General features: G+C 37.1%; 1 protein-coding gene across 5 annotated transcripts in view; it reads right to left on the bottom strand.

Annotated features, from left to right (window-relative positions):
- The window catches only part of ASXL3 (ASXL transcriptional regulator 3), a 184357-nt gene that overhangs the window by 127232 nt on the left and 29432 nt on the right, over positions 1–27693 (bottom strand). Inside the window, exons 1-3 of one of the 5 annotated variants that reach the window (XM_013055998.2) lie at positions 27163–27288; positions 25037–25119; positions 14460–14462 (exon numbers count right to left, since the gene is read on the bottom strand). In XM_013055998.2, the coding sequence (XP_012911452.2) occupies positions 14460–14462; positions 25037–25092 (59 nt within the window). In that variant the 5' untranslated portion in view covers positions 25093–25119; positions 27163–27288. Of the gene's footprint in view, positions 1–4557; positions 4591–7783; positions 7993–14459; positions 14463–25036; positions 25121–27162; positions 27289–27693 lie in introns of those variants that run through there. The other 4 variants (XM_004752339.3, XM_045065493.1, XM_013056001.2 and 1 more) reach the window with 4 other exon arrangements.

Genomic DNA, 27693 nt, shown 5'->3' with positions numbered 1-27693 from the left:
GCTTTACAGCCAGTGCCATGAGGGCAGAATTTCATTCTGTGCATCTGACACCACATTGCTTGATGGCATCTAGCAACTTAGGACTCCAACTTCCTTAGGGTTCTTTGTGGTCCCCTCAGGGGCCTGCCAGGCTTGGACACTCATGAAACATTCAGAGGCTCTTGATAAAGTAACATTTCACAATTTACAGAATAGAACGAAATTTGAAGCTTGGCAATACCAAGTACTGGCAATGTCCAGAAATAGAAACTACAAAATACTCGAGTGAGAATAAAAATTGACACAGCCGATTTGGAAAGACATCTGGCAATATCGAGTGATAAACAAAACAAAACAGAAGTATGCATGTGCTACAGATCAGCAGTTCCACTTTTTGGGATAAACCCTAGAAAAACTCATGCACATTCACCAAGGGACATTACTTAAGAAGAAAAATGTCCATAAACTAAATATTCGCCAATAGATTATAGCAATAGACACATATATATTTTCACCTATATATTTATAGTAAAACTATATTAATTCTGAGCTACAATAGTATATAGCAAATCTACGACACAGACTACCTCTGAGGAAAGAACGAAATCAATGAAACTCCGGCTTTTCCTGCTAGATTTCATCTGAAAACAATCCAAAGCAACAACATGTCCACAACTGTGAAGTCCAGGCGTGGGTTATTGGTCTATGGCATTTTATTGTATTTTACTTTTCAAAACAGAAAACCACTCTTGCTTTTGTTCTTTTACCCACAATTTGGCTTCTCTCTAATTCTATCAGAGTCTTCCCCTTTGTCCATTTATGTTATTGTTTGAAGAGTTTTAGGCAAGCAAATAAATACACGGAATTTATATGGAAAGTATAAAGGTCCATCATTACACAGAACTGAAAGTCATGAGTCCCTCTCAACTTCCTCTAACTGTACCTACTACTTCAGAAGTAATGACTACCAAGGATCTGCCATGTTCTCTTCCAGAGCTTTTCTTATTTGCAATCAAATATGCCTGCATCTGAATCTATGGTTTGGTGTTTTTAATTTATTTTCAACACAAATGACACCAGTTTGTGCACACTAGTCGGTACATGCTTTTTTGCTTAATGACACAACCAGGTCATTTTCCCACAGAATATTTTTTGCTCTTACTATTGTACAGATTATTGGATATTCTTAATATTCATGTAGTACTTTTAATATCCTATAGAGTAGATATGTCATAATTTTTGAAGTATTTCCTTATTAACATTTAGGTTGTATCTAATTTTTCCCATTAAAATCATGCTGCAATAAATAATATGATATATACTTCTCTCTATATATGAGCTATAGATTGAATGTTTGTGTCCCCGACCCCAAAAGTCATATATTGAAACCTAGTTGCCAATGTAATGGTAAATGGAGGTGGGGGCCTCTAGGAGGTGATTAGGTCATGAATAGGGTGCCCTCATGAATGGGATTTGTGCCCTTATAAAAGAGACCCCAGAGTTCTCCATCCCTGTCCCACATAAGGACTCAATGTGTAGTGGGACATCTACACTAGAGGGTAGAGCACCCCAGAAAGCAAGCCCTCACCTGACTCCAAATCTGTAGGCACCTAGATCTTAGACTCTGCAGCTTCCAGAACACTGAGAATCAAATTTCTGTTGTTTATAAGCCAGCCAATCTGTGGTATTCTGTTATAGATTCCCAAACAGATGAAGAAAATGTGTATGCCTATTTCTCCAGAACAGAGTCCTGAAAGAATTTTTAGATCAGAAGGGTGATTTTTAAAAAATGTTGATGGTTTCTTCCAAATTACCTTCCCTCGAGAGTAACTATTTTCCCCACCCCAGACAATGGTGGATAGCATTAATCTCTAAATTTTTGTTAATCTATCCACAATGGAAGTGAAGAGGTCATTCCAGGTAGAGGGAACAGCATGAACAAGGCACAGATGGACAGAACTGAATGTGGTGCACAGAAACATGATTATTTATGAGGTATTTTCAGAGAGTGAGGGGGAGGGAAGGTAGGGGTGGGATCGCTTTCCAGAAGGAAAATATGCACCATGCCATGCACATGTCTACATCCCATGGCCAGGAGCTTAGTCTTCATGCAAGAGATGAAAAAGAGCGCCAGAAAATTATAAAGACAAAGATGTCCTTGTCCCTCTGTTAGCATGGGTATAGATCTGGAATGAGACAGGCCTAGAAGACAGATGGATTAGGGCCTGCAGTACTGGACAGCAGGGAAGATGACAAGAACCTCAACAGAGCAAGGATGGAAGGCTACAGACATGAAGAAAGAGTCAAGAACTGCATGAGAAGAAATATGGTGTGTTGGGGGGATCAGTAAGACATAAAAACTAACTAGATGTGTGAGATAAGGGAAGAGAAGGAATTTGCTTTGGTGGCTGGGGGCATATAGTGGTATAATTAGTTAAGACAGTTAATATAGAAGAGATCGGTTTGGAAAAAAATAGGATGAATGTAGTTCTGGACTTACTAATTTAAAGGTATGCATCCAAAATGCAGATACATACACGCATCACAGAGTTAATGCTGGGGTTAGAGATAAACACTGGGGAACCATCAGCATGGAGAATGGTATTTAGAAAGGTGAAAACTGATAGGCACAGATGTAGAGCAGTAAAAGAAGAGAAAAAATGACTGACTTGAGCTTATTAAATTCCAACAGGCAGAAAAGTACACGAGAAAATATTTCTGAGATGACAAAAAGGAAAAGGGAATCCTGCGAAGGATTTCATTATAATAATGAGGTGTAACTCTAACCTCAGGATATGATTATTTTAGAAGTCAGAATAAATCCCTGTATTCATAGGTAGAAATAATCTATAAATAGGAAATTACCTATAGGATCTTGCCAGTAGGAATCTTTCTTTTAAACACAGTTTTCTTTTAAAAGGTAATACAAGAACATCACTCTCTGTCAATGGATGAAAAGATGGGGAAAACCATTCAGAATCTTGAACTCCTTAAAACAACTCTGAGCATTTTATAAATTTTCTTCTAGCCTATTTTTTTGGTGTGCTTCAAAAAGTTATAATTTACCTAAGTGTTGAATTATATTTTTAATGTTATACCTAAAGCCATCAGAAATATATCAAATAGTTAAAAATAGCCTATCAACTTGTTTCAAGTCCATGATTTTCAATCGATCTATACATTAGGATTTTTAAAATGTAAATCTTTAGGAAACTCCAAACTTATTAAGTAAAAATCTCTGGGTGGGGTCCAGACATCATGCATTTTCTTGCATCTTTCCAAATGATTCGGATCTGTGGCCAAGTTTGAAAAGCACTGATACCACTGGTGAACATTTACATTATGCACTTTATAACAGAAATAGCATTAATATGAATATCTTAGCACATATATTTTCTTCTTATATTCTGGAATATTTTAAGATAGGCTTGCAAAAGTGGCATTATTAATTCAGGACATATGACCTTTTGCAAATAATGCCAGTTGGCTTTCCAAATGAGTTATTTTGGTTTACATTCTCATTGGTAATATATAACAGGAAGCATCATTTGGAGTCAGGGTCAAGTGCATGAAATGATTAATTTATTAGGTAAACTAAGAAAAATCTCCAATGGTTACTTTACTTTGCACTTTTATGATTATTAGTAGGATCACATGCTACTTGCTTAATCCTTAGTTTTATACATTGGAGCTCCTTTGCTCATGTCCTTTGAGCATCATACTCTAAGGTCATCATTTATTTTCTTAACTGTTTTAATGATCTCTTTATATAACTAACACCTCTAGCATATTAACTAAAAATATTTTCTCTATTGTCATTTAATATATTTTGATATGCAGGCACAAAAATCTCTGTTGTCAATTATGTCAATTTTTTCCTTTGCACTCTTTGAACTGTGAAATGTTGGATCTGAATTCAAATGTTGGATCTGAATTTTTCTAATTTTCTTCCCAATGGTAAGACTTTTCATATGTAAGTTTTCAATCATGTACATATCTTCCTCAATATAAAATGCAACGAACACATTACATGTGCAATAAACATTTATCATTTTCAATGGCTTTTTATGGTTCAGAAAGAATAAGAACAGTTTCCTTGTCCATTTCTGATTCATGCTCCTACTTCTCTGCAGAACAATCTGGTACTACTCATTGGAAATTCCTTGATCAGCAGAATGTCAAAGGAATTCAGCTCAGAGTTTTGCTGGCTATGGGGAAATTTTTACCTTTAAATGTTTGATAAAGGAAATGTCTAAAATTAACTACACCAACCACTACTGTTAAGACCGGCATTCAAGCCACAGTTAAATGTCAGTTTAACGGAGTTGTGTTTTCTCCTCCTTCCTCCTCTTCCTCTTTCTCTGTCCACATGTACTCTTAAGGCAATATGTTCAGGGATAGTTATCGGCTTTAATTAGAAGTATTACCATTGAAAGATATTTAGTCAGCATAGCTTTCTGCTATAGAACAGAATTTTTTGTGAAATTCAAACATCACAGTTACTTGGAAGGGCATGAAATACATCCACAAAATTCAGATTAAATTATAAAGTAAAAACAAGTTTTACAAAGGGCCTACCTTCTAGGCAAGGTCTCATGGAAACAATATGCCCTGAGAAAGGAAGAATAAATACAAAGCCTGGTGAATCTAAAGCATCCTTCCCTTCTCCAAACTTAGTATTTGACACTTAAAATTACATCTAAGAGTCTGGCAGTAGGCCAACAAGAAATTTAATACACCTAGTTCTTGTTTTAATTTCACCCTCAGGAAAATATAATTCATGAGAGGGATAGGTTAGGAGCGGGGATTGTGGAATGGTTATGTCTCCTACAAGCCACATTAATACTCTTCCATACAGGAAAAAAACCGGTAAGATAAAGATAAGAATGCCTAAGATCAATGCAAATGTAAAGAGAATAAACACTTGTTTCAGGCTAATGGTTTTGGAAAACTATAAAATTATACACACACATATATTAATAAATTCAAAAAGTAATGCTAGTAATACGTTATATATGTGTTACCTCTGTTTTATAGAAAGAAACATCTTCCTTAGGACAAAATGCGCATTTTGATGACCCATGGGGAGAAATGTATCTTTAGACAAAAGGTTTCCTGTACATTATTTTACATCAATATCAGTGTTCCAGCCAGGCACACAGAGACCCTCCAGACAACAACTCCAGTAACGAAAAGGGAGAAAATTATGTAAATGGAATCAGAGTGGAAAGGAAGAGAACTGGTGAGCCATGATAATAATTCAAGAAAAATTATTTTCAACTAAACCCCTATTTAATCGACTAACTAAAGGGTAACTGATTAAGCAGTTGTCAGAACTACAGAGAACTATCTCTATGTTGATGCAACAATAAAGGAAATATTTTTGTGGCTTCCTTCATTTCTCAATACTTCAAAAAACAAAACTTGACATATCATGGCTTCTGGCCATTTGGCAAACATCTGAAGTAAGCACGATTCCAACCCACTCATTTAACCTGAATTAATATTCTTGAGGTTTTATATAGCCACTTAAAGCTTTCAGGAAATAGTTCCTCGATGCACCTGCCACCTAATTCCATGAAATCAATATTTCACTTAAGCTAAGTCAGGAAATCTTAAGGTGCTGAATTCAATTATGACTGTTACTTCATGAGCTGCTAGTAGACAAAACATATCATTGAAATTGAAAATCATTACAGTTAAAGAGCTTTACCTCCTTTGGGGGGTGTTTCATAAGGTACCATTAACATAATTAATAACAGTATATCACATTAGGATAACAATAACAGCTTTAATATATGGTACAGTACTTTTCTATTGCCAAACGTCAGTTTATACACACAGAAACAACGTTCTCTCTGGCTAGGCCTGAAATAAGTCTATTGTGTGAGGGTGGGAGCAAGCTGCCTGTCAATACGAAAAGAAAAACTGATCATATTGATTTAAATTTCATTTAGAGATGAAAACAAGTATTTACTGAAATCCATATATATTACTAGTAAGCAGACAACAAAAATTCACATCTTCAGCCTTAAGCACCATGTTCTTCTACATTACAGGTAATGGTAAGCTGAGGTTCCATATAGCAAAGTTTTATAGACACAATAAAAGGATAAACAAATAAACAAAAAAAAAAGCTTTTATAAACACTGAACACCTAGAATGGGTCTTCAGTCGCTCTTTTCTCATATAATTGCTACCTGATTGACCCTGCACAGAGCTTTAGAGTTTTCAAGGATCCAATGTGGGGTACCACCACTTCATTTTCAAAACAGAGAATGGACAAATGCTCAAAAAGATAAAATCCAAAATTCTCAACCTATTTTATCCCGTTAGGTGGCAAAACTTTGAGAATCCTAAAATTGTTCATCACCTGGCTCATTAAACCGAGTTTTAAGAAAACTCTAGAAATTTTTAAAACAATCACGATGCTAATACATTTCTGTCTTTCATTTCCTCCTTGGTTTGCTCATGCCTTCTGACAGGCATCCTTTTCCTCCTTCTTCTTCTCTTTTCCTTCCCTTTGGGACCCCCACTTCAAGTCTGACATTTGCCTGTGGCTTAAGTTCTGACTGTGATGGGAAGACTGAGCTTCGGAATCTGCAAGACCCCAACTCAAATACCAGATCTTGCACTTATGCCTGTGTGAAGTTGGGCAAAACACCTAACTTCTCTCAGCACCAATTTCCTCACCTGTAAAATGAAGAAACAGCACCTACTTCTCAATGTTACTGTGCGGATTAAATGAACTAAAAAATAGAAACTTCTTGGCTCGGTGCCTGACAGTGATCAGTTACCACATAAATGTTAGCTTCCTGCCCTTTTGCCAAAACGACATTCAACAGACAGTTCTAATGATATTTACAGACACATACATCTGTGTTTCTTTTCAGTTCTTTACCTGTATTCTACTATTAGGCCTAATAAACTTCCTCCATGTTCAACACTCAGCAAGCTTTTCATTACCCTAAAGGAAAATGACTGAAATAACATTTCATAAATAAATAATAGCGAAGAAAAGGCACCAAGTTTCTAAAGAACATGTTCAAAATTAAAGAAAGTCTAGCATATTCTCTGTAAAAACTTAAAATACCTAAGTAGTTTAAAGAAAGAAAGACAGAAGTTATGCTGCAAAACTCCTTAAAAGTACAACTCAATTTGATTCTTAGTAAAACAGGGTTAGAATAATGAAGTTCTCTCAGTGAAGATAAAGCAAAACATTTACTGGGAAAAATCAGCCATCATCCTTGAGAATAATTATTGATGTAGTCAGGCTACTCCTCTTAAAAGAGCCCGGAGCAAAAGGGTGAACAAGCAGACTACAACTTCAGCAAGAAAGATCATGGAGATGCAGTCAATGTTCACAGGGAAGAAGGCTCAGATACATAACGAAAAGGAAAATAAAACATTTCTATCTGACATGGCAATAGGATTTGCATGTATAGATAAATTGGTAGTCAAAATATGGCCACAGTTTACACAAACTGTAACTCAGACAGAGGAATTAGAAAGCACACCAGGGCCGCCTGAATTTTCCCTTTCCAACAAGTCACACTTCTCGGTTTCAAGGCTAGTCTGCACTGTCACACTGACAAAACAGAAATCACGTATGTGAGCGACATCCATCTGGGAATCACCCTCATAACCTTCGACACAGTCATTCAAATCACACTGCCTGGCCTTCAGGTGTCTAGTTGTCTTCTCAAACCCACGAAACATGAACGGGGGAGTGAGTGACGACCACGCGGTTCCACACAGGAAGACCCTCAATGTCCATTTTCACCCGTCACTAGCTGGTACCTACCCGGAAGGAATGAACGGAACCACTCCAATGCAATCCCAGCCACTGCTGCTAGTTCAAGCATTCGGTTCAGCATCACCTCATGACCAACACGAAAGCAGCTGAGGCTCTAATATAATCATCATGGAAAGTTGTCCCAAATCCTTCATTCGAGGAAGATCCTTCATACACACCAACGCTGTCTCCAAGCCATGCCGGGGTCTGAAACCAGACTGGAAAATATTATATATGTGTATATATAGTAAAACTCCCACAAACCACTCTTCTACTATGTCATATTTATTTACAGCTGCTTAATCCATCCTATGTTTATGTATATATATATATAGATCGCCTTCTCAAGGTAGAATATGAACATTCAAGGAAAGATCCTTTTCATAGCAGAAAGTAAACTGACAGCGTATGAAGACCTGGAGCTGCCTGGGAAGGTAGTTGAGGTGGTCCCAAATGGAATATACTCTGTCCTGAAGGGAAGAGAGAAAACACAATATTGGTTTCCAAGGCTAATCTTCTAAACTTGGTATATGGATCAAACTATGTTTGTGTTTCAAAAAAAAAAAAAAAAACCAAAAACAAAACAAATAACCTTGGCTTTTTTGGGAGATGAGAAAGCAATGCCAGATTAACTCTCAAAGCTCTGTTTCATGTTATCAAATGTGTGCCTTCTTCCTCCTGAACCCTGCTATGTGGACACCACTTTCATAATCCTAGCTACCCTAGCCTTGACTGTATTATCAGAATCTCTACTGAGCAAGGAACTCTCTACTTGCTCCTCATGCAGACAGGACCAGAAACCTTTAAATGATTATCAACTTCAAATGGTAGGAATAAAAAACGGGAAGAAAAAAAAAAAAAGGAAATGATCAATGAAGCCCCAAGAGCTATTATATGTTAAATAACCAGAACAAATCAACATTTAAAATATCAATTTTTCCTCTCACTGCTTAATGAATAGGCTTTTAAGAAACAAATAGACATTATATAGAGTTTTCAAAGTTAAACCAGAGAATGCACTATTTTTATCATCTTGAGACTTTTATTACAATGTTAAAGGCTATATATTTCCTTTTTGCTTCCCCTTTCTCCTAAACTAATACTAAAAACGAAAACTTTCAACCTCAGCACAAAATTTTACTGTTTCTCTATTTCTAGAATGTGCCTAAAATAAAATTAAGTAGGTTAAATCTCTGTAGCATTATTTCCTATGTACTTACCCTAAATTATTATTTGCATTAAGCAAATGGCTATCTGACAACCTGTCATATATAATTCCATTTAAAATAGAATCTGTGTTCTAATCTCCATATCACTTGCTCTACCGGCCAGACTTATCCCATCCTTGTCAGCTACATCCAGGCTGTACTAAAATGAAAAATCTCAGGAAAGTTCACCCAGTGCACTGCCTCCTTTACCACTCCATATATGTTGGTTCCCAAGTCAACTATTCCACTGATACCAAATACCCAGAAATTTACTAGACTGGTTTGGACCTGAGATTTATATCAAACACAATACTCACTATATATACATTTCTTTCTGGACACTCTCCACTAACTCCACTGCATCTCATAAAAAGTGACATAGCTCTCATAAGGAAAATGCAGAAACTAAATGGATCACCTAGGCAAAGGACCTAGAAAATACTACACTGAAAGGGATAGACCACTTGGTTGATAGCTCAAACTTACAGTCCACTTGGTGCTTAGCAATACACAATGCTCTTCCTCCTAAAATTTTAAGTCCTCTTGTTTGATATATTAACCCTCTGTTGTCTGACCAACTAGAGTGAGTATGAGTCTTCTCAGAACAACATATATATATATATATATACATATATATATACACATATATATATATGTCAGCTGAAGATGTCTATAAATGATATATGTTCAGTCAAACATTTGCTGAGACATCTTCTATGATCTATGAATACAGGATATACAAACATCAGTAAGGTAGGCCACTAGCTATCTTGCAATTTATAGTTTAAATGAAAGAAAGACATATAAACAAAAACACCTGTGATAAAATACATTTAAAACATCCCTTGAAATATAGAAGAAGGAACCGTCTTTCTGCCTGGGAATCATAGGGAACATTGCCCAGGGGAGGCGACAATTTGCATCTTAAATGATAAACAGGTAGCAGGGTAGGAGTAATGGTAGTAATCAACAGAAGCTAAGCATTAGCATGCATGTAATTTAGTAGAATCTTGGAAATCAGATCGCTACTCGAAAGTAAAATATATTCTGTCCTATATTTAGTGTAATAGAAAGCATTTCCATTTCAGTATAATGGAAAACTCCCAGTATACTATGAACATTTCAACTCTTGATTTCAGCTCAGGTCATGATCTCAGGGTCTTGAGATCGAATCTTGTTTAATACATATTAAATATGTTTAATACGTATTATACAAGCCAAAACGGTGAGAACCTTAATGACAGAAGCACACAAATAATGACACAGATTTTCCAAATAATTAAATGGAGACCTCCTCAGAGATAGCAAAGGTTTTTTTATTATTATTATTGAAGTCTATACTCCAAAATTTCATTTTGTATATTTGAAGCTTCATGATCAAATATCAAACAGAATATGGATGATAGGACAAATACACAGGACTCTGAGACACATTCCCCCGTCCCCAGCCCCACACACACCAGTCAGGTAATTAGCAGGAGGTTCTGTCAGGATACTCCATGTCAATACACAGAAGGCCGGAGGGTGGGGAAAGGAGGAAACACCTCATCAACATCATTCATTCAAAAGGCTAAAGTGGCCCAGGGGCACTTGGATAGCTCTGTCAGTTCAGCATTCAACTCTTGATTTCAGCTCAGGTCATGATCTCAGGGTCTTGAGATCGAATCTTGTTGTGGGGCTCAGCACTCAGCACCGTCTCCTTGACACTCTCTCTCCCTCCACCTCTGTCCCTCCCCACTGTGCACATTTATGTTGTCTCTCAAACAAACAAATCTTAAAAATTTTTTTAAAGGCTGAAGTGGCCCAAATATGAAAGCTAGCTAGAAAAAGTTTCTCAGTTACAAAAAGGACACCCCCAAAACCATCTCATTTACTAGAAAATTATTTATTTGTTGGTATATTATAAATTGGGAAAATCCCTGATCCTAGCGTTCCAACACTGACATTGACAGATGTATTAAAAACAACTCAGGATCGGAGCACGTGGGTGGCTTACTTAGTTAAGCGTCCAGTTCTTGACTTTGGTTCAGGTCACGATCTCAGGCTCTTGAGATCAAGCCTGGCATCTGGCTCTGCACTAAGCAGGGAGTCTGCTTGGCATTCTTTCCCTTTTCCCCTCCTCCTCCCCCTGCTCACATGCCTGTATGCTCTCTCTCTCTAAAAATTAACAAAGCAGTCTAAAAAAAAAAATTCAGGATCTGCTCAATCAAGTTACAATGGTTTTCAATCTTATCACTGCATCTGAGCTAAGAACAAAAACTAAAATCCCTTTTCTAATTTAAGAAATCTTAGATAAAAACTTAGGTATTAAATAACATTGCATACTTATTAAAACAACCTTTTGGCATCAATGTGCAAAAAACACTACTGTGGAATATCTTAGAATATAAATTTGACTTGAAATCTATTTAATCTTGATTAATTTCCCCAAATTCCTGATAAGGCAGCAAAAAAAAAATGTCATTAATCAAATATCTTACAATTGATAGTACATTTTCCAAATTATATTGTTTTCATAACAATCTTATGATGCAGATAAAGAGTTGCAATTTCTCCCCATTTTACTGGAAAGATTAAAAGAAAAAAAAAAAAAAGACTGAGTGACTTATCCAGGATAACACATTATGCTAGAAGCAGAAATAGAGGATTAAAATTTCCATTCACTCAATCAGAAAATATCATGAGCCTATTACATGAAGGGCACCATGGGGAAGAGACAAATCAATGAGACATGAACTCTACCATTAAGGAAATTGCAGTCCTATTATAACAAGAGAAAATCGGAGAGAGTTTATTAGATGCTACAACAAAGGAACACACATATTATGTTATAATGGAATAGGAAGGATAAAATAATGAATTAGAGCTAGAATTAAAGAATTCTTTACTGAGGAAATGGTATAGGACATTGGCACTGGGCTTTGGAGGTAGGGGGTGGAGGACAAGAAATGTGAAGGTCATTACAGGCTGAGCAGAGTTAGAGAGACTTGAAAATATATGGAAGGTTTTCATGAAGTCAAGTAAATAAGTAATTATGTTTTCAAATGTCAAATATGATAATACATATTTAACCTATACCAAGCCCAGGAATGAAATTTAATTTAAAAACAGATAGAGCTGAGGCTGGTAGTTGCTCTTCAATAGCTACCTTTCCCTATAGTGAAGACTTTTCTTCTAGCTGGGAACATGCCCCCTACAAAGACTATATTCTCCAGCTGCCCGTTTAGCTAAGTGCAACTCTATATCTGGCCAATGGACAAGAGGAAAACGATTACACTCCACCTTCAGAAGGTATCAATGAAGGGATGGCACGTGTCCTTTCTTCCAGCTGCTTCTTGGAACATGGATTTGGTGGCAAGCCATGTTAGACCATCAGGATGAGGACAGAATCCTAAGGATAATGGGAATGATAAGACAGAAGGACCCTGACTCCCTGGATAGCCTGATGTAGCAAAGTTATCTCCTCATTCCTGGGACTACCTACCTTCCAAACATAATGTGAGAAATTAACTTTTATTTTGTTTCGTCACTTATTCTGGCACTTCATGATATGCATGCAAAATTATACACTAGCTTATATAAATAGGATATGCTATAAAGTAAATGCAAAATCAAAGTAATTTCTTGGATCTCAATTCTCAGAACCTAATGAAAATAACCTGAACATATTTAAATTAATTGCAAAGGGTTTAATATAGTCAGCAACATATAATTATAAAAGGCTTTCAAATCTATTTTTAAATTTTAATCTATATAACCACCCTAGGCAGAGGAAAGGTCAGAAATCAATACTATCATATTGTAAGTGAGGAATAAGACAACATATCATGAATTCATAAGAATTTGATAGCTCCAAATTATATTGTTTAACCTCACTTAATCCATAAAATAATGACATATATTCCATACCACACTGATATACTAAAGATCCATTTATGAGAAAAGTGAAATGAGTTATCCGTGCCAGAAAAAAGAATCGATAAGTGAAAAGCAGATTTCTGCTGTAAGTTGACAATTTACATATTGGACTTCTCAGTCCACTCAGTTTTATTGTGATTACATTTAAATATTTAATTGCTATCCATTTTTTATAGTGAATAGAGGAAAATTTAATAAGTCAACAAAAATACGTGATCAGAGTGTGAATGAAGAAAGCAAGCAGGCTACAAGAGCACAGGCAGAAATATGAACAGAGGAGAACGGCTGCCGGATGACCCGTGTGCATCAGCTTGTCTGCACGCAAATCTGTTCACCCTCCCTTCCCATGTTACCTCATATTGCAGGCATTCCAAAGAATAACTGGAATAAGAATAGTCAATAAAATGATCTAAGGCATTGTGCTTTACTGAGCTCACTGGCTAGCTACATCAGCCCACAGAGGAAGGGACACGGGTGGTTGCAACTTCTTCCCCCATTTTCCCCAAAGTCCCTTGAGCAAGGTCCTGATGGCAACAAGGGGGCTACTGAGGCCATATTCGAGAACATTGGATCACTAGTTGACGTATAAATTACAGTACAATCTCTCCCGCACCCCTAACTCCTGCCAACGGTGTTACAAATATGTACTACTGGAGGCACATAAAATCAGGTAACAGAGGGGGACTGGATCAATGAAAACCCATCACTTCAGGAAAATCAATTGAAAGACATGTCCCTTCTAACAGTACCTTAGAGTAGATTTATCTTCTTTTTTTAATGTGGTCTTGCCTTCCCTTACTACTAGGCTTTTGCACATTCTTAAATTCAGAACTGATCAGCCTCATCTAAGTTTGAAGATGAGTCAGATATTTACTAGTTCTATTACGCAGACCACTCATCTTCTCTAAGCATTGGCTTATTGATCCGTAAAATAAAAGTTGAGGACTATATGATCTGCAAAGTCCTTACCAGAAACAGAATGTTCTAGTACTGAGTTAAACTCCATCTCAGATTGCAACCCAATGTAATAAATAATTGTTCCAAAGGAAGCTTGCTTTCAAATAAATTCTCAAAAACATTGCTTAGAGTCGGATAGTAACAGTAATAGAAAATGGCCCCTTGTGTAAAATAGTCCTGACTTTCCAAAGTCTACTTCTTTAGCTGTTAGGAATCATTCAGCCCACCATTCTTTTATCCCAAGAAACTCTTCTTAAAAAGACTGGAAATTGCTTAGGTGACCAGGTGGTTGAAAATTGAGTGAGGAGGAGACTACATTTAAAATTTAGATAATTATCTGCTCCGACTCAAATTTCTACAGATACCATTATACAATCCTGATCACTCTTTTGTGAGAAAAGAAGAATATACCATTGTATCTCATATCCAAACTAATTTATAAAACTTTGAAAATTAAGTTATAGGTGGCAGCCAAAGGGTGGGAACTAAAAATAGTAAACTATATAAATTCTAACTTGAAAAATCAAGTTAGCCATTTTAATATTGGGGCTGGATAAGATAAGTGAGCAGTGAAAACTGTTCTGAGTAATTCCAAATAATACTTTCTATATTCCTGCTTTAGCACTTTTCTTCTTAGGGTGAAGGTTTAGGGGAATTCCAAAGTGACCTCTGCTCAACTTAATACTTCAGAATTTAAGATTAGAGCCATTTAGACTTTACTACCATCGACAACTTTTTCCAACAAATCTTCATGAATGCCATTTTTCTGTATCTAGAACCAGCAGGTCACCTTCAAGAAACACAAATTAAGCAACAAATTGAAAAATAACCATCGTACAAATTGTTGTATTTCGTGCGGACACGCTGGAAAAGAACTAAGTAATGAATTCAGGTTAGCTATAGTGGCCTAAAGGAGAACGTGCTCTGCTTGGAAATTTTACATCTGTCTTTTGAAAAATGAAAAATAAAAATAAAAAAGTAAAGAGTCGTGTTTTTATACCTCCCAGTGGAAATACAATGGATGGATGAGATGAGGAAGGATGGGTAACTGCTCAGGATACAGATTACCAGTGACAGGAAAGTACATCTGCTCATTCTTTGCTTACCATAATTTCCCCCCAAAAAGGTAGTAATGCTGCTTCTGAAACCATACTCACTCTCTCATTCAGGCCTCCTTTTCTTCCCCTAGATGCACCTCTTAAAAGAACAATGTTAGTAACTTAGCCTTCCCTTCCCCCATCTAAGCATGGTTTAGTCAGGCCCATCTATTTTCATTTGGTTGTTTCACAAATGGAGGCACTACCCCCCTCTAAAATCACTGTTTGGATTATCTACATTTTGTTAGCAATTATGCTTTGACTGGTCACAGTTTGCAAGCTTCCCAGAAACAAGTTTCAATCTGTAAATCCAATACCAACAACGATATGGTGAGAATCCTATGAAGCCTTTGATCCTCCCATTACCTGAGGCGTGCTTCCTGTCCTCACAGCATTACCTTCTAAAACAAACAGTATGAAGGTGCATTCAAATATGCTTTGCTGCTGTCTGTAAGCCCAAATGTTCACAAGAAGTCACCTTCTTGTTGGACAAGCATAAGAGTTAAAAACTCACCTGAGGCTTTGCATTCCCCAAATTTAAATAGATTATGAATGTCTTTTTCACCTTTCAATCCCATTTGTAATTAGGCTAAAAACTTAAAGAGTATGAACGCACCTATCCATAGGCTCAACTTTAACCTCACTAAGTAATATATAAGACACTCAACAATTAGCCTGAAAAGCTGCTAAAGGGGATATGTTTGGGGTGGAGATAATTTACTTAATAGAATCACATAACCAACACTTCCCTTAATCAAAATTTTATTAGGCTCAGGCTACAAATATTTTAAAAAGGTTAAATGCAGTTGGTTCTGAATCAGACATCAAATCCAAGATTTGCCACTTGCTAGCTGGGTGAATGGTCTCAAGTTACCTAACTGCACCTGCTTCAATCACCCTAACTAAGAAATGGGTTATAAAATATCATCGACCCACCACAAAGTTTTTAAAAAGGTAATTCATGTAAAGTCTTCAGCATTGGGTCTAATATAAGCAAATGATTTTTTAAAAATTAGGAATCCTTTTAACCATCAAGCCCCTACTCATTAATTTGTATAAAGCATGGTATCTCAGCCCTATGTCAAACAGATTAATGGATCTGAAGATGTGAATTCTTTACTGTAATGGTCTTATATTTGTGGTGGAAAGACAATACTGTTTGACATGTTGGAATATCACATATTTTATCAAGAATTCAAGAGAGAATTAGAAATCCCTAAATTTAAAAACTAAGTGTGTGTGTATATTTATATTTATATAAAACTAGCTATACATATATGTTTTCATCATTATGCACTAGGCAGAAGACATGCTTCAGAGAGAAGAGATTAAAAGACCTAATTAAATGACACAGAAAAATGGTCTGGAACCATGTTGTTAAATTCTTTAAAAGCAAGGACTACATTTTATTCATTCATTATTCCAGCGATCTCTACCCTCTCAGTAACATAGTATGTGCTTCATAAATGTTAATGTAATGAACACATGCCTTAAAGCTTCCACAAAACCTCAGGATCTAACACAGTAAGCACACTGAGTGCACTTAGTAAGTATCTAATTGATTACCGTCATGTTATGATACTGACATCTCCACAATTTTCTTGTCTTTTCTCTGATTCCCCTAACTTGATCAGCAGGGACCAGACAGGGCCTTTCACCTACAGACCTGGTCAGACTGAAGACAGGGCTGAGCCTGAGCCCAAGCCTTGCGCAGCACCTACAACAACAGATCTTAACTTCTTTTTTTAAAAAAAAATATATTGATAGAAATCACCCGAATTTCAGGCAGGATCCCAATCCACAGTATCAATTTGATTCTGCATCTAAGCATATCTGGAGTTGCCAGATAAATAGTCCTTAATTGTCCTGAAGGAACGAAGACTTGTTCTTAGGAATTACATGCTATAGCTTTTAGAAAACCTGGCTTAACAAAACGTCATAATTTTCATTCTTCTGAAAACAAATCAACTATAAAAAGAAGTCCCCATGTCAGCATATCAACTGTTTTGCATTTGAATTATGTTGTCAAGTTCAAAACAATGGAGCAAAACTAAAATCACAGGCATGTGGCAATTAAGACCACAAGCAATGAAATTAAGAGATAAAGAGAAAAATACTACTTAGAAAAAGATTAAATAAAATCACCCCAGTTTAATTCCTATTCCTTCCCAAAGGTTTTCATCTGCATAGGATACTTAGACTCACATACAATGTAATTTTATATCCATTTCTGCTTCTATTTCTGCACTGAAATATTTATAGAGTGCTCAGTATTTCTGGAGTAAATTATACCTAGATCTTGATAAAGCTGAAATCACCTAAATTACCTTTTTTTGTTCAATTATTTGGAAGAATGGAGAAAGAAAGCTTGACAGAATAAAGAGATGTTTTAAGAAATGGCCATTTCTTAGCTATAATTGCATTCTTTAGTGAATATTGATGCTTTGAGGGTTACACGCAGTCAGCACAGGTACTTTTACCAAAGGCTTCAAATAAAATCCAAATCAATTTATGTTATATGAATATACACACTGTACTTGAACACAAAACTTAAGCTGAGTGTTCTGCTGGTTTACATGTTAAGAATAACATACGAAAATACACATTAAGAGTATGTAAAAACAGAAGCACAGTACAAGGTTAAGCATAGTGTTGTGAACACCCTCCAAGATTAATCAAATATCCCACATCCTAGAAATATTCTAATGTTATGCCATGAGCTCTGGCAATCTAAAGTTCCAAACTCTGAATCACTATGATGAACTGAATTTTTGTGCCCCCCAAATTCCTATGATGAAGCATAGGCCCCAGCGTGGCTGTATTTGAAGATGGGGACTCTAAGGAAGTGATTAATGTTGAATGAGGTCTAATAAGGATGGGGCCCCATCTGATAGGAGTAGTGTCCTTATAAGAAGAAATGGCAAAGAGTCCACCCTCTGTCTCTCTGCACGCACACACCCAGGAGAGGACATGTGAAGACAGTGCAAAGGGGGCCATCTGCAAAGCAGTCAGAGAGCTGTCACCAGAAACCTACTGTGCTGGACCTTGACCTAGGACTTCTACTAGCCTACAGAATGGTCAACAGTAAATTTCTATTGTCTAAGCCACCCAGTCTACAGTGTTTGGTTATGTTGGTTATGACAGCCTGAGCAGACTAAGCCAATCACTATTAATACGAGTTCACTCAGCGAACTAGGAAAAGTCCCAGTCCAGATTATGACATCGTTATGAGGCATTCCAGCAGACAAGTGCTACTTCTTCTGGCAACCCAATCTTCTAGCCTCTTATGGAACACTGTAGTAATTACACGCTGCGTGTGTGAGTTTGCATGCACACCCATGACACAGTTCATGAATGCCTCATGGGGCTCCACTTCTACTTTCCTAAATCATGAAAAGATAACTCAGGAAAAGTCACAGTAGAAGGCAAGTAGCTACCTGTGACTACAACAGCAGATGCTTGGCTACTAAGGCTTCAAATCTGCCCACATCCGGTTTCATCAGGAGGTGCCAGCAGTTGGGACCCTACCTTGTAGGGCAATGTTTCACATGATTACTTTTTAACTGAGGAAATGCTGCCAAAGGAATATATAATCTTATTATCCTGAATTACTTTTTCACAAAAAGAAAAATAACCATAATTAGGAAAATAAAAGTACAGATGAAATGGGAGAATGGGATTTAGAGTTACAAACTTGCCATTTTAAACTAAATAAGTCATGGAGATTACAAGTACAGCATAGAGAATCCAGTCAATATTACTGTAATAACATATGGTGACAGATGGTGACTACATTTATGGTGAGCAATGAGTAATGTACAGAACTGTCAAATCACTACGCTGTACACCTGAAACTAAAATAAATAAATAAATAAATAAATACAGCTTAAAAAGTTTGATTTGTGACAGACTGCAAAGTTACTTTTAAACAATTAGAGATATCCACGTATAACTTCTGAATTCTTATTTAACCAGTTTTATACCATTTAATTTAAAGCAAGTTAATTATGTACAATGCCAATGAATGACATTTTAAGTGATGATTTTGGGGAAGAACAAAATATATGCATAAATGACCAGACTGCAAATTCAAAATCCCTTCTAACTTTAAGATATAATGTATGCATTCATCATTTACATCATAAACCCTACATTATCAGAATAGCACGCATTTATTTAAGTTATCATGTGACTAGGAAAAAAGTTCCACACCCAGTTTCAACTAATTATCACCAGACAGACAATGGACAATACCTATTGATTCATAGTTCGCTAGGTGCAATATATTCCCTGGAATATTGTGGATTATCAGTTAAGAAATCCTACTACAGCTGGTAGTGTTTGTTTGGGGGAAAAGAACTTTATTTAAAATGGGGGAGACTGGGTTTAAAGAGAACAGATAAGAAGACACTACAGTAATCTAGTTAAAAAATTGTAAATGCAAAGACTGAATGGCAAGAAGTAGGAATACAAAGAAAGATGTAATTAAGAAGTAGAACTAACACGACCCAAGAACCAACTGGCCACAGGGACATCAGAGGGGGGAGTTGGGAATGACTTCTAACCTAAGTAATGACGACAAGTAAAATTTTATATCAACAAAGAGGTAAATTATTCTCAAGGCTCGCTTACACACTCACATTCACACAGCTACACACATGCCTAAATAAATGCAGATTGTCCTGTCTTTCTGTTTAATAACCCCACTGCCTCATCTGCCCCTTCTAAGTAGCTGACCATGCCCACCATTTACACAATGAGAGGATTAGATGTTAGCCAATGGCAGGGGTGGCAGTGCAAGTTCACACTGTAATTCTAAAATGCCTCAGCACAAACGAGACCACCATTTCAGTGTGAAAGGAGGGATGCCAACATGGAGTCTGGAGATAAGAATTGATTTTGCAGTAGAGATTATTTGTGTTTCTTTCTTATCTCTAGACAAAACATTTCAGCAGCGAGAAAGAATCATCTCCTAGAGTACTAATTAGAAACGTAAATCTCACCAAGAGAAATGCCAAGAAATTTTATTGTTTGTCACTATACATGGTAATAGAATTTTCTGACATTTATCCCCCTAGAAAAATGCAACATCTTTAACAAACCACAGTAAGAAGCAGAGATCCTAATTTCAGCATATCATAACATGGACTGCAAAACAGAAAACATGCAGAACCTTAAGGCAAGTAGCTAAAAACAAATTTATTCTAAGAATTATCAGTGGGGGTAAAAAAAAAAAAGTTCTCATTGATACCAGAATAATTACAAAATCTTGGGCTGTCAATTGCATGTACCACACTGCAAAATCAAAAATACATCCATATTCTGAGTAACACTGAACATGCCAGAGACTGTTTATAAATCTTTTCAAATGTCCCTACTGTGATACGTAATTATAGGCTGTTGCTCTGCAAACAGTTGATGAAATCTAACAGATTTTTTGTAAAGTAAGACATCTATAATCTTGTAAAAATGTACCTCATAAATATTGCCCTGCCCCCAAGCCAACAGAGGTTTTTTAAATTGCTTTGTGTATGGGGGGTGTTGGGGGGGGGGTTGCCACTGCCTTATCTCTACTATAGAACTATTTGCCTATTAGCAAATAATGTGAAAACTAAATCAAGGTTCATGTTACCTTAATGACAGGTATCTTGTAATGATAACGCCCAGCACAAAAGACTTTACCCTCGCTGAGGAATGACTGCTCTGCTCTCACTCGGGAAGTGCTGCAAGCCTGCTTGCTTGCCCTTGCTGCCCCTGGAGGTGTCCCTATGTGAGAGCACATACTTCTTTGGAAGCATCTCTTTAAAAATTACATGAGCAGAGAAAAACGTATCCTTGGGCATCAAAAATCCCTCTCTTTGTAAAGGAATTAGAACTTCTGAATAAGCAAACCAAAAACAGAAAGGCAGAATTAGGACAACCCCAAATGTTATCCAAACCAACATGGTAACTGGAGTTACTTCTCTTTGTCTATGAACATCTTTCTAATTACTGGAGACAAGTGCTCACTTTGGCAGTACATGTACTGAAATTACTGCGGACAAGACCATATTCTGCAGTGGCACCCTAACTCCCTGAGGAAGGGGGAATATTTAGTCAAGCAGTCCAAACAGGCATATCAAATATCCATCCACAAAAGCAGCAGACTGGAATACACATATTTTTATCCCCTCTATACGAGCAGCATGGCTATTTGATGAACGATAAGATCCTGATCATATGAAAAGCATCCCAAACAGCTATGTCTTACCGATTGTTCACAACTCATCAACACTAAGTAACCGAATCCTGCGAATACTCAGAATCAGAAAAGCAAATACTTAGATTATATTGATAAAAATCTTCTATGTTATTATACAGAAGGGAATAAAAACCTGCCCAATAGGTTTTCATTAAAAACTCTAGGAAATCATGCCATGATACTATTTTTTCAACAAAAATCATACGTCCTTCTGACCTTTTTAAAAACCATATGGAAAGTACTTTTTTCAGTCTATCTTTTCCAAATAGAAATTAATCACACACTACACATTTTTATTGATAACATGAAAAAGATACAAAGAACATGATATAGAAAAGCTGTCCTCTTTTTATCATGTCTACATAAAAAGTATGCAATTTAAAGTGTCACTTGAAAAGAGAAAAAGCATAAAATGTCAAGAATTTCATCAAAGTCAAATAAATTAATATCACATATACTGAACTCTTTCAAATACTCGTATCAGCTTTGCCAAAATTATTGGTGTGCTTTCTATTACAAATTACAAGTTTAAACCAGAGGCACTTAGAGCGTTTGAAAACAGGCAATAGCACAATAGCCTTAATTTCTCACATGGTATCTGCCAGAGATTATCAGCTTGCATATATTTAATGGGATTCCTACAAAACTGTTAGGTTCTTTTTGCTTAAAACATACAAAATATTAAATAGGATGGAAAAATACAACATATAATGTTAAAAAGAAAATTCCAACATCAAATAGAATACTAAGCACCAGAAAATTAACATCTTGAGAAAGAAGATTATTTACTCAACAAATATTGATTAACTATCTGCTGAGTGCCAGGAGTCTTAGATACCCTGCTCTTAAAGAGCCCACAGGCGGATGCAGGTAGACAAACAAGGACAAAATTACAGGACAGTGAGGTCAGCACCACACAGAATGAAGGACCACCCTCCACCAATGAAACTTGAAACAAATGGTATAACTTCAAATCCAGGTTCAGAATGATGATGGATTAAGACCCAATCTTCTCTTTTCTAGAAATGCTAGGTACAGTGGTGGACTGTTTGGGGGATGACCACTACCATAACCTCTCATCCACCAAGACCACCAGCAGGTGACAGCCACCTTAGCAGCTTTCACAAGCACTCCCCTCCCCCTCCATTCAATCAGGCATATCATAAAACCCAAATTTCTTAGAAAACACATCATTAATAAATACCTAGAAATTAAGCAGCCATGTGTGACTTTATGATGGTGGAATTTCTAAATGTAACTTAAGAAAAATGGATACAGTTACACTTCATTTACTCTGCTACCATAAATATTTGGAAAACATTTAGGAACTTGGAAGGTAGCAAAAGAGTACATTAAGTGGCAAAATGTAACACCCTACATGACAGGTAGCAAAGCCCAAAACTCACTCAAAGCGTGTACTCCTGTTTTAGAGATGATTCTCATAAGCAAACCAGGAAGCAAGGGAAGAGTGGTCACAGACACACTGGCCATAAATAACAGATCACAACTGGCAAGAGAGAGAGGACTCAAAGAAAGCAGAAAGAAATACAAACGAAAATGTGTAGTCTGAGGTCCTTCGATGCAGAGCTGATTTTACCGAATAGAACTTAGGGAGAACCAGGGTCTCTTTCTTTGCCTGCTCCCTTTCTTATCCCACTTGTGAATTCCTCACAGGTACATCCAATATTACCATACTGGCTCATCGGTATTTGTAACAACAAACATGTTTTTTTCCTTATGGAAGGACACAATAATTGGGTGGAGGGGGTAGAGAGAGAGGGTTATATTCAAGAAATAGCAGGTTAATTCTTTCCACTTCAGTATTCTTTAAAGAAGCTGTTTCATGTTTTGTTTTGTTTTGTTAACTACATATGCGTAAAGCCCTTTAATATACCGTTCCGGGAAGACCAGCATTTTGAAAAATAGGAAATAATGCTGTTACAATAATAAGTGTAATTAAAATGCTGTTCAGAGGCATGGTACAGGAATTTTATATCTCAGAGTACATAAGTGATGGCAGCACAGTCACTCTTGTTGAGAAGAATATCGTAATGAACAAATTTCAAATGTCTGCTTCCAGGAGATGCTTTTTATGTCTACATTGGCAGATTCCACTGGCACAGAGCCCACATTCAACAGGAGTTGATATCCTTAGATTTTGTTTTTTTTTTTTTACCTCCTCTTTTCTTTTGGCTGCTGCACAAACATTTCCAGTGCTTTCTAAATGGCATAAATATTTTCAGGGTTTTCGACAGGCAGCAAGGAGAAAATTAATTTCAGGGGTTCCCATTTTGCTCCCTAACTTTTCATGCTGACATCTAGCTTCAGAGAACAAGATCACCCTTACCAGAGCTGTTAGGCTCTGTCAGTGGCTTCTCTCCCCATTGTGGCCTCCAGTTTGCTGGGGACACGACTCTTCCAAATGGTGTAGCTACATTATCTTAAGCTGTGTCTTCAGAACAGGGAGAAAAAGCCTCCAACACATAGATGAAAATTTGAGCCAGATGTCTTACACCCCTCTAAATCGTGATGTTTGTGGATGAGACTTACAAAGGATGCATTTTAAACAGCGAGAAGCTGATGTTATCTACCCTTTACAGTAAGAGGGGTTACAGATGATACTGATTTTTTTAGGACAAGTTGGCCTCAGGAGGATTTTCCTTTCTCTCAGCAGTTCTATCTCAGTAAAAACACCCAAAAGATAGCTCTGCAGCTCTGATTTTCACAAAGCTGCAACTACTGTATGTTCAAATGGCTTACAGGTAGATAACTTCTTACAAAAGTAATTCGCTCTATGTAACATGGATGATTACACACTCATGTGACAGCTCTATGTATTTTATTTCGTAACAAACTTTTTTCTCCCTGTGTAATATCAATATGGCACTCAACTGGTGGCTTAAGCCAAAACTGTAAAATTAATTACTAAATAAAGGCTCATCATAGATAAACAAAATGGGGTACATATCCATAAAATGGAATATTATTTGGCAACAACAACAAAAAAAAAAAAAGAATGAAATACTGATTCATGCTACAACAAGGATGGACCTTGAAAACATTTTGCTAAGTGAAAGAAGCTAGACACAAAAGGCTACATATTGTATAATTCCACTTATATGAAATGTCCAGAACAGTCAAATCCACAGACACAAAAAGTCGAATCATGGTTACCAGGGGGTAGAAGGAGTTGGGAAAGGGGAATGACAGCTTAAGGGGGATGGACTTTCGTTCAGGGTGATGAAAATGTTCTGAAATTAGATAGTGGTGTTGACTGCACAACTCTGTGAATATACTAAAAACCACTGAATTATACCTTTTAAAGGCTTGACTTTTATGGTATATGAATTATATCTCAATAAAATTGTTATTTTTTAAAGGCTCAATAGCTGAGTAATGACACTCCAAGCAGAGGACTTCTAAATGTAAGACGACTAAATTTTCAACCACGTTTATTAGCACTTTGAGTTTTATCAGAGTGACCTAATCTTTATAACCTGGGATCTATCTATTAAGCCTGTAAAAGTGTTCCTCTTTACTTTCAGAAACAAAAGCTCCTCTTACAAGACACAGAGAAAGAGGAGTAACTCCAATGAAGGGCTAATTCATGCAGCAAGGCTCTTTGTTAACAAAGTACATTCTATATTAACCTGTCTAATATATTTTATTAAGCCAACAGCAGTTACAAGGAAATCTTGGGTCATCCAAATATTTGGCAATCACAGAAGAATTTGCAGGTAATTACTGAATCCACAATCAACTACAATATCAAAATCTAGATACATCTACTGCTTTGCAATTAGTGGCAATGAAAACAGAAAATGTAAATATGAATACTGACCTTGTTTCTTTTAACCCTTCTTTCTGAATGACTTCCAATATCTGCTTCGCTGTCATTGGTGAATTGGGGTGTTTTTCTAGTGCCTAAAAAATAAAAATAAACATAAAATTCCTAGATTATTGTATGGAAGCATACAAAATAAAAATGTGTGTGAATCATGCAAGGCTTCCTTAAAATTTTTAAGGGGAAGGGGCTGTTATATCAAAACAAGGTTTCATCACACAGTTTGGGTTTCCAAAGTGAGAATGCAATTCTTTTCTGGACATTTATGGCAATTTCTGCAACATGGGGTCATTCTTCAAAAAAAGGTCACAAAGGCATACACACCAAAACAAAAAAAAACAAAAGAAAAAAAGAAAAAATGTCAAACCTGAAAACAAAGTTAATAAATGTTTGTAATTTCCTTTATTAAAAATTGTGAATATTTTATGGTTAAAGACAGATTTTCAGGCTATTAAAATGTTTCCTAAATCTCCAGGACCTTGGAAACATTGAGCCTGGACACTACCAACAGCAGGGAACAAAGTGCTGGTTAGAAATACCTTCATTGGATTCACATTTGATCAACCTCTTTTGTATTAAAAAAAAAAAAAAAAAGAGAGAGAGAGAGAGAGAGAGAGAGAGAGAGGGAAAAAATTCCTTCATGGCCAAAATGGAGAAAAAAGCATACAAAAACCCAAGTAAGTTATTACAGTGTGTGTTCCAGTTCAGCTCAGTTTCCTTTCTTCTGCCTTTTTCAATTAATTTCAAGTAAACCCCTTCCTCTTCCCATTCAGCCCATCTCAGTTTTATGAACTGAGTCCCATTTTTCTTTATCTCCCCTTCTGGCCTGCTTATTTTTGAGTGCAAGGGAGTTGTTTTAAACAAAGTGTGGGGAATGCAAGGGACGTGGCTCATTATTTCCACAGGCATGAGACCATCAGACCTGGAAATCAAGTTCCTTTATTTATCCAGGAATTTCATTGGATGTAGGGAAGGCAATCAACAACAGTGTCCACTCTGCTCACCATCACGGACTATAGACAGGGGCTACCTCCAGGTATGAGACCCAAGTCTACACGCATCCTTACAATGACTTCCTCCAAGGGTAGACAACACCTACTTGAAGATGCTGTACAGAGCTTCTGCACATTATAGAGTTCTAACTTATGATTATTTACTAGAACAATCATAATTATTAACAGGGTCATTTTAAAAAACTAGAAATTGAAAAGGATTCTGAATCTGTTCAAAATAGTTCTGCGATCCCACCTAACTTTCATGGTCAAATCGCAGCCAGCACTGGCAAAGGTTCTATTTGTCAAGGTTCTCCAGTGACTTACAGCCTGCCCCATTCCAGCCTTCACCATCGGGGCCCATTTCCTGTTCTCCCCTCTCTCTAGTTCCCAGAAAATGTTCCCATTCTTCCCAGTCCAGATCAGTCCCTTAGCCATAGTTGGTAAGTTCTTTAAAGCATCCAGCAATATGAGCTACGCTAGAAAGAGGGTATGGCACAAGTATGCCCACAGGAAAGAAGGAAAGCGGTCCTCACAGAGGAGGCCACTGGAGAGCTCACCTGAAAACTGGGAAGGGGGAGAAAGAAACATAGGCACAGCTGTATAGGGAAGAGGACTAATGTGTAAAAATATTGGCTAAAAAAAAAAAAGGCAAGAAGGAAACTGCATCTTAGAGCTGAAAAGGGGGAAGATTAGATCACAGAGAAAGGCGGGAAAGATATAGACATGAAAACAAAAAGGCGAGAACTGTAAGTAGAACGGTGCGTACTTATGAATTACTGAAAGGAGATGCTGTGGGCGCATGGACCATATAAAGGGTGGGCATCACCCCAAATGACAGGCAATGCTGGGGACACTCATGGTCTCTCATAAGAGATATGGGCAGAAGGTCAAAAGACACAGACAGACACAAGTAAGCAAGCAAGGAAGAGGGAATCTGGCAGGGAGAGGCACAGGATGGCAGAATGAGGGGGAGCGGGGGCAAGGGAGAGAAAGGAAGAAAATTGAGCTGAACTGGGAATGTCCAAAAGGCAAACTGATTAAATCTAGAAAGGGCCGAAGAGGAAACTCCAGCGTACTGGGCAACGTTTTAACGGAAATTTGGGTGCACTCAAAAGTGGGGTTACTCACTGTGGAGGATTCCCTGTTTCTCTTCCTGAGTACAGGCCCCTCAGCACACCTGGGCAGCTCCTCCCAGCAATTGAGAGAATTTGGATAGCCCTGTCCCCTTCTCTATGACATCACATCCTACTCTACAAAGGAAGTAAAAGTGCCAAGAATTACATCATGAAGTGGATGAGAGGCAGGAAGGAAATGAAGCCACACAAAACACCAGAAGCCACCCTCAGTTCCTGCAAGACAGAGAAAGGAGACAGAGAAGGAGAGGTTCCTGGTTGTGAACAAGCTTCACTGAACTAGCTGTGTGAACATGAACAGAACAAAAGAGAGAGAGATTACCTTCACAGAACAAAACATTGATTACCGTCAAAATAATGCGACACATGGCGTAGACATGAATCAGACGCACGGGCAGCCATACTCAAGCACCACAGCGGGCACGAACCACAGTCAGAGTGAGACAGCACACTATGCTACCAGGCCCAAACCCCGGACTGAGGAACTGCCCTTTGCCCCAACACTCTCTTGGCTAGGAGGTGTTAC

Source organism: Mustela putorius, unplaced genomic scaffold, assembly GCF_011764305.1.
Source record: "Mustela putorius furo isolate JIRA1106 unplaced genomic scaffold, ASM1176430v1.1 tig00003858_pilon_pilon_pilon, whole genome shotgun sequence".
In the NCBI taxonomy this organism is placed as follows: domain Eukaryota; kingdom Metazoa; phylum Chordata; class Mammalia; order Carnivora; family Mustelidae; genus Mustela; species Mustela putorius.
Note: the sequence above shows the minus strand (reverse complement) of the source record. Positions and strands in the feature narration are given on the sequence as shown.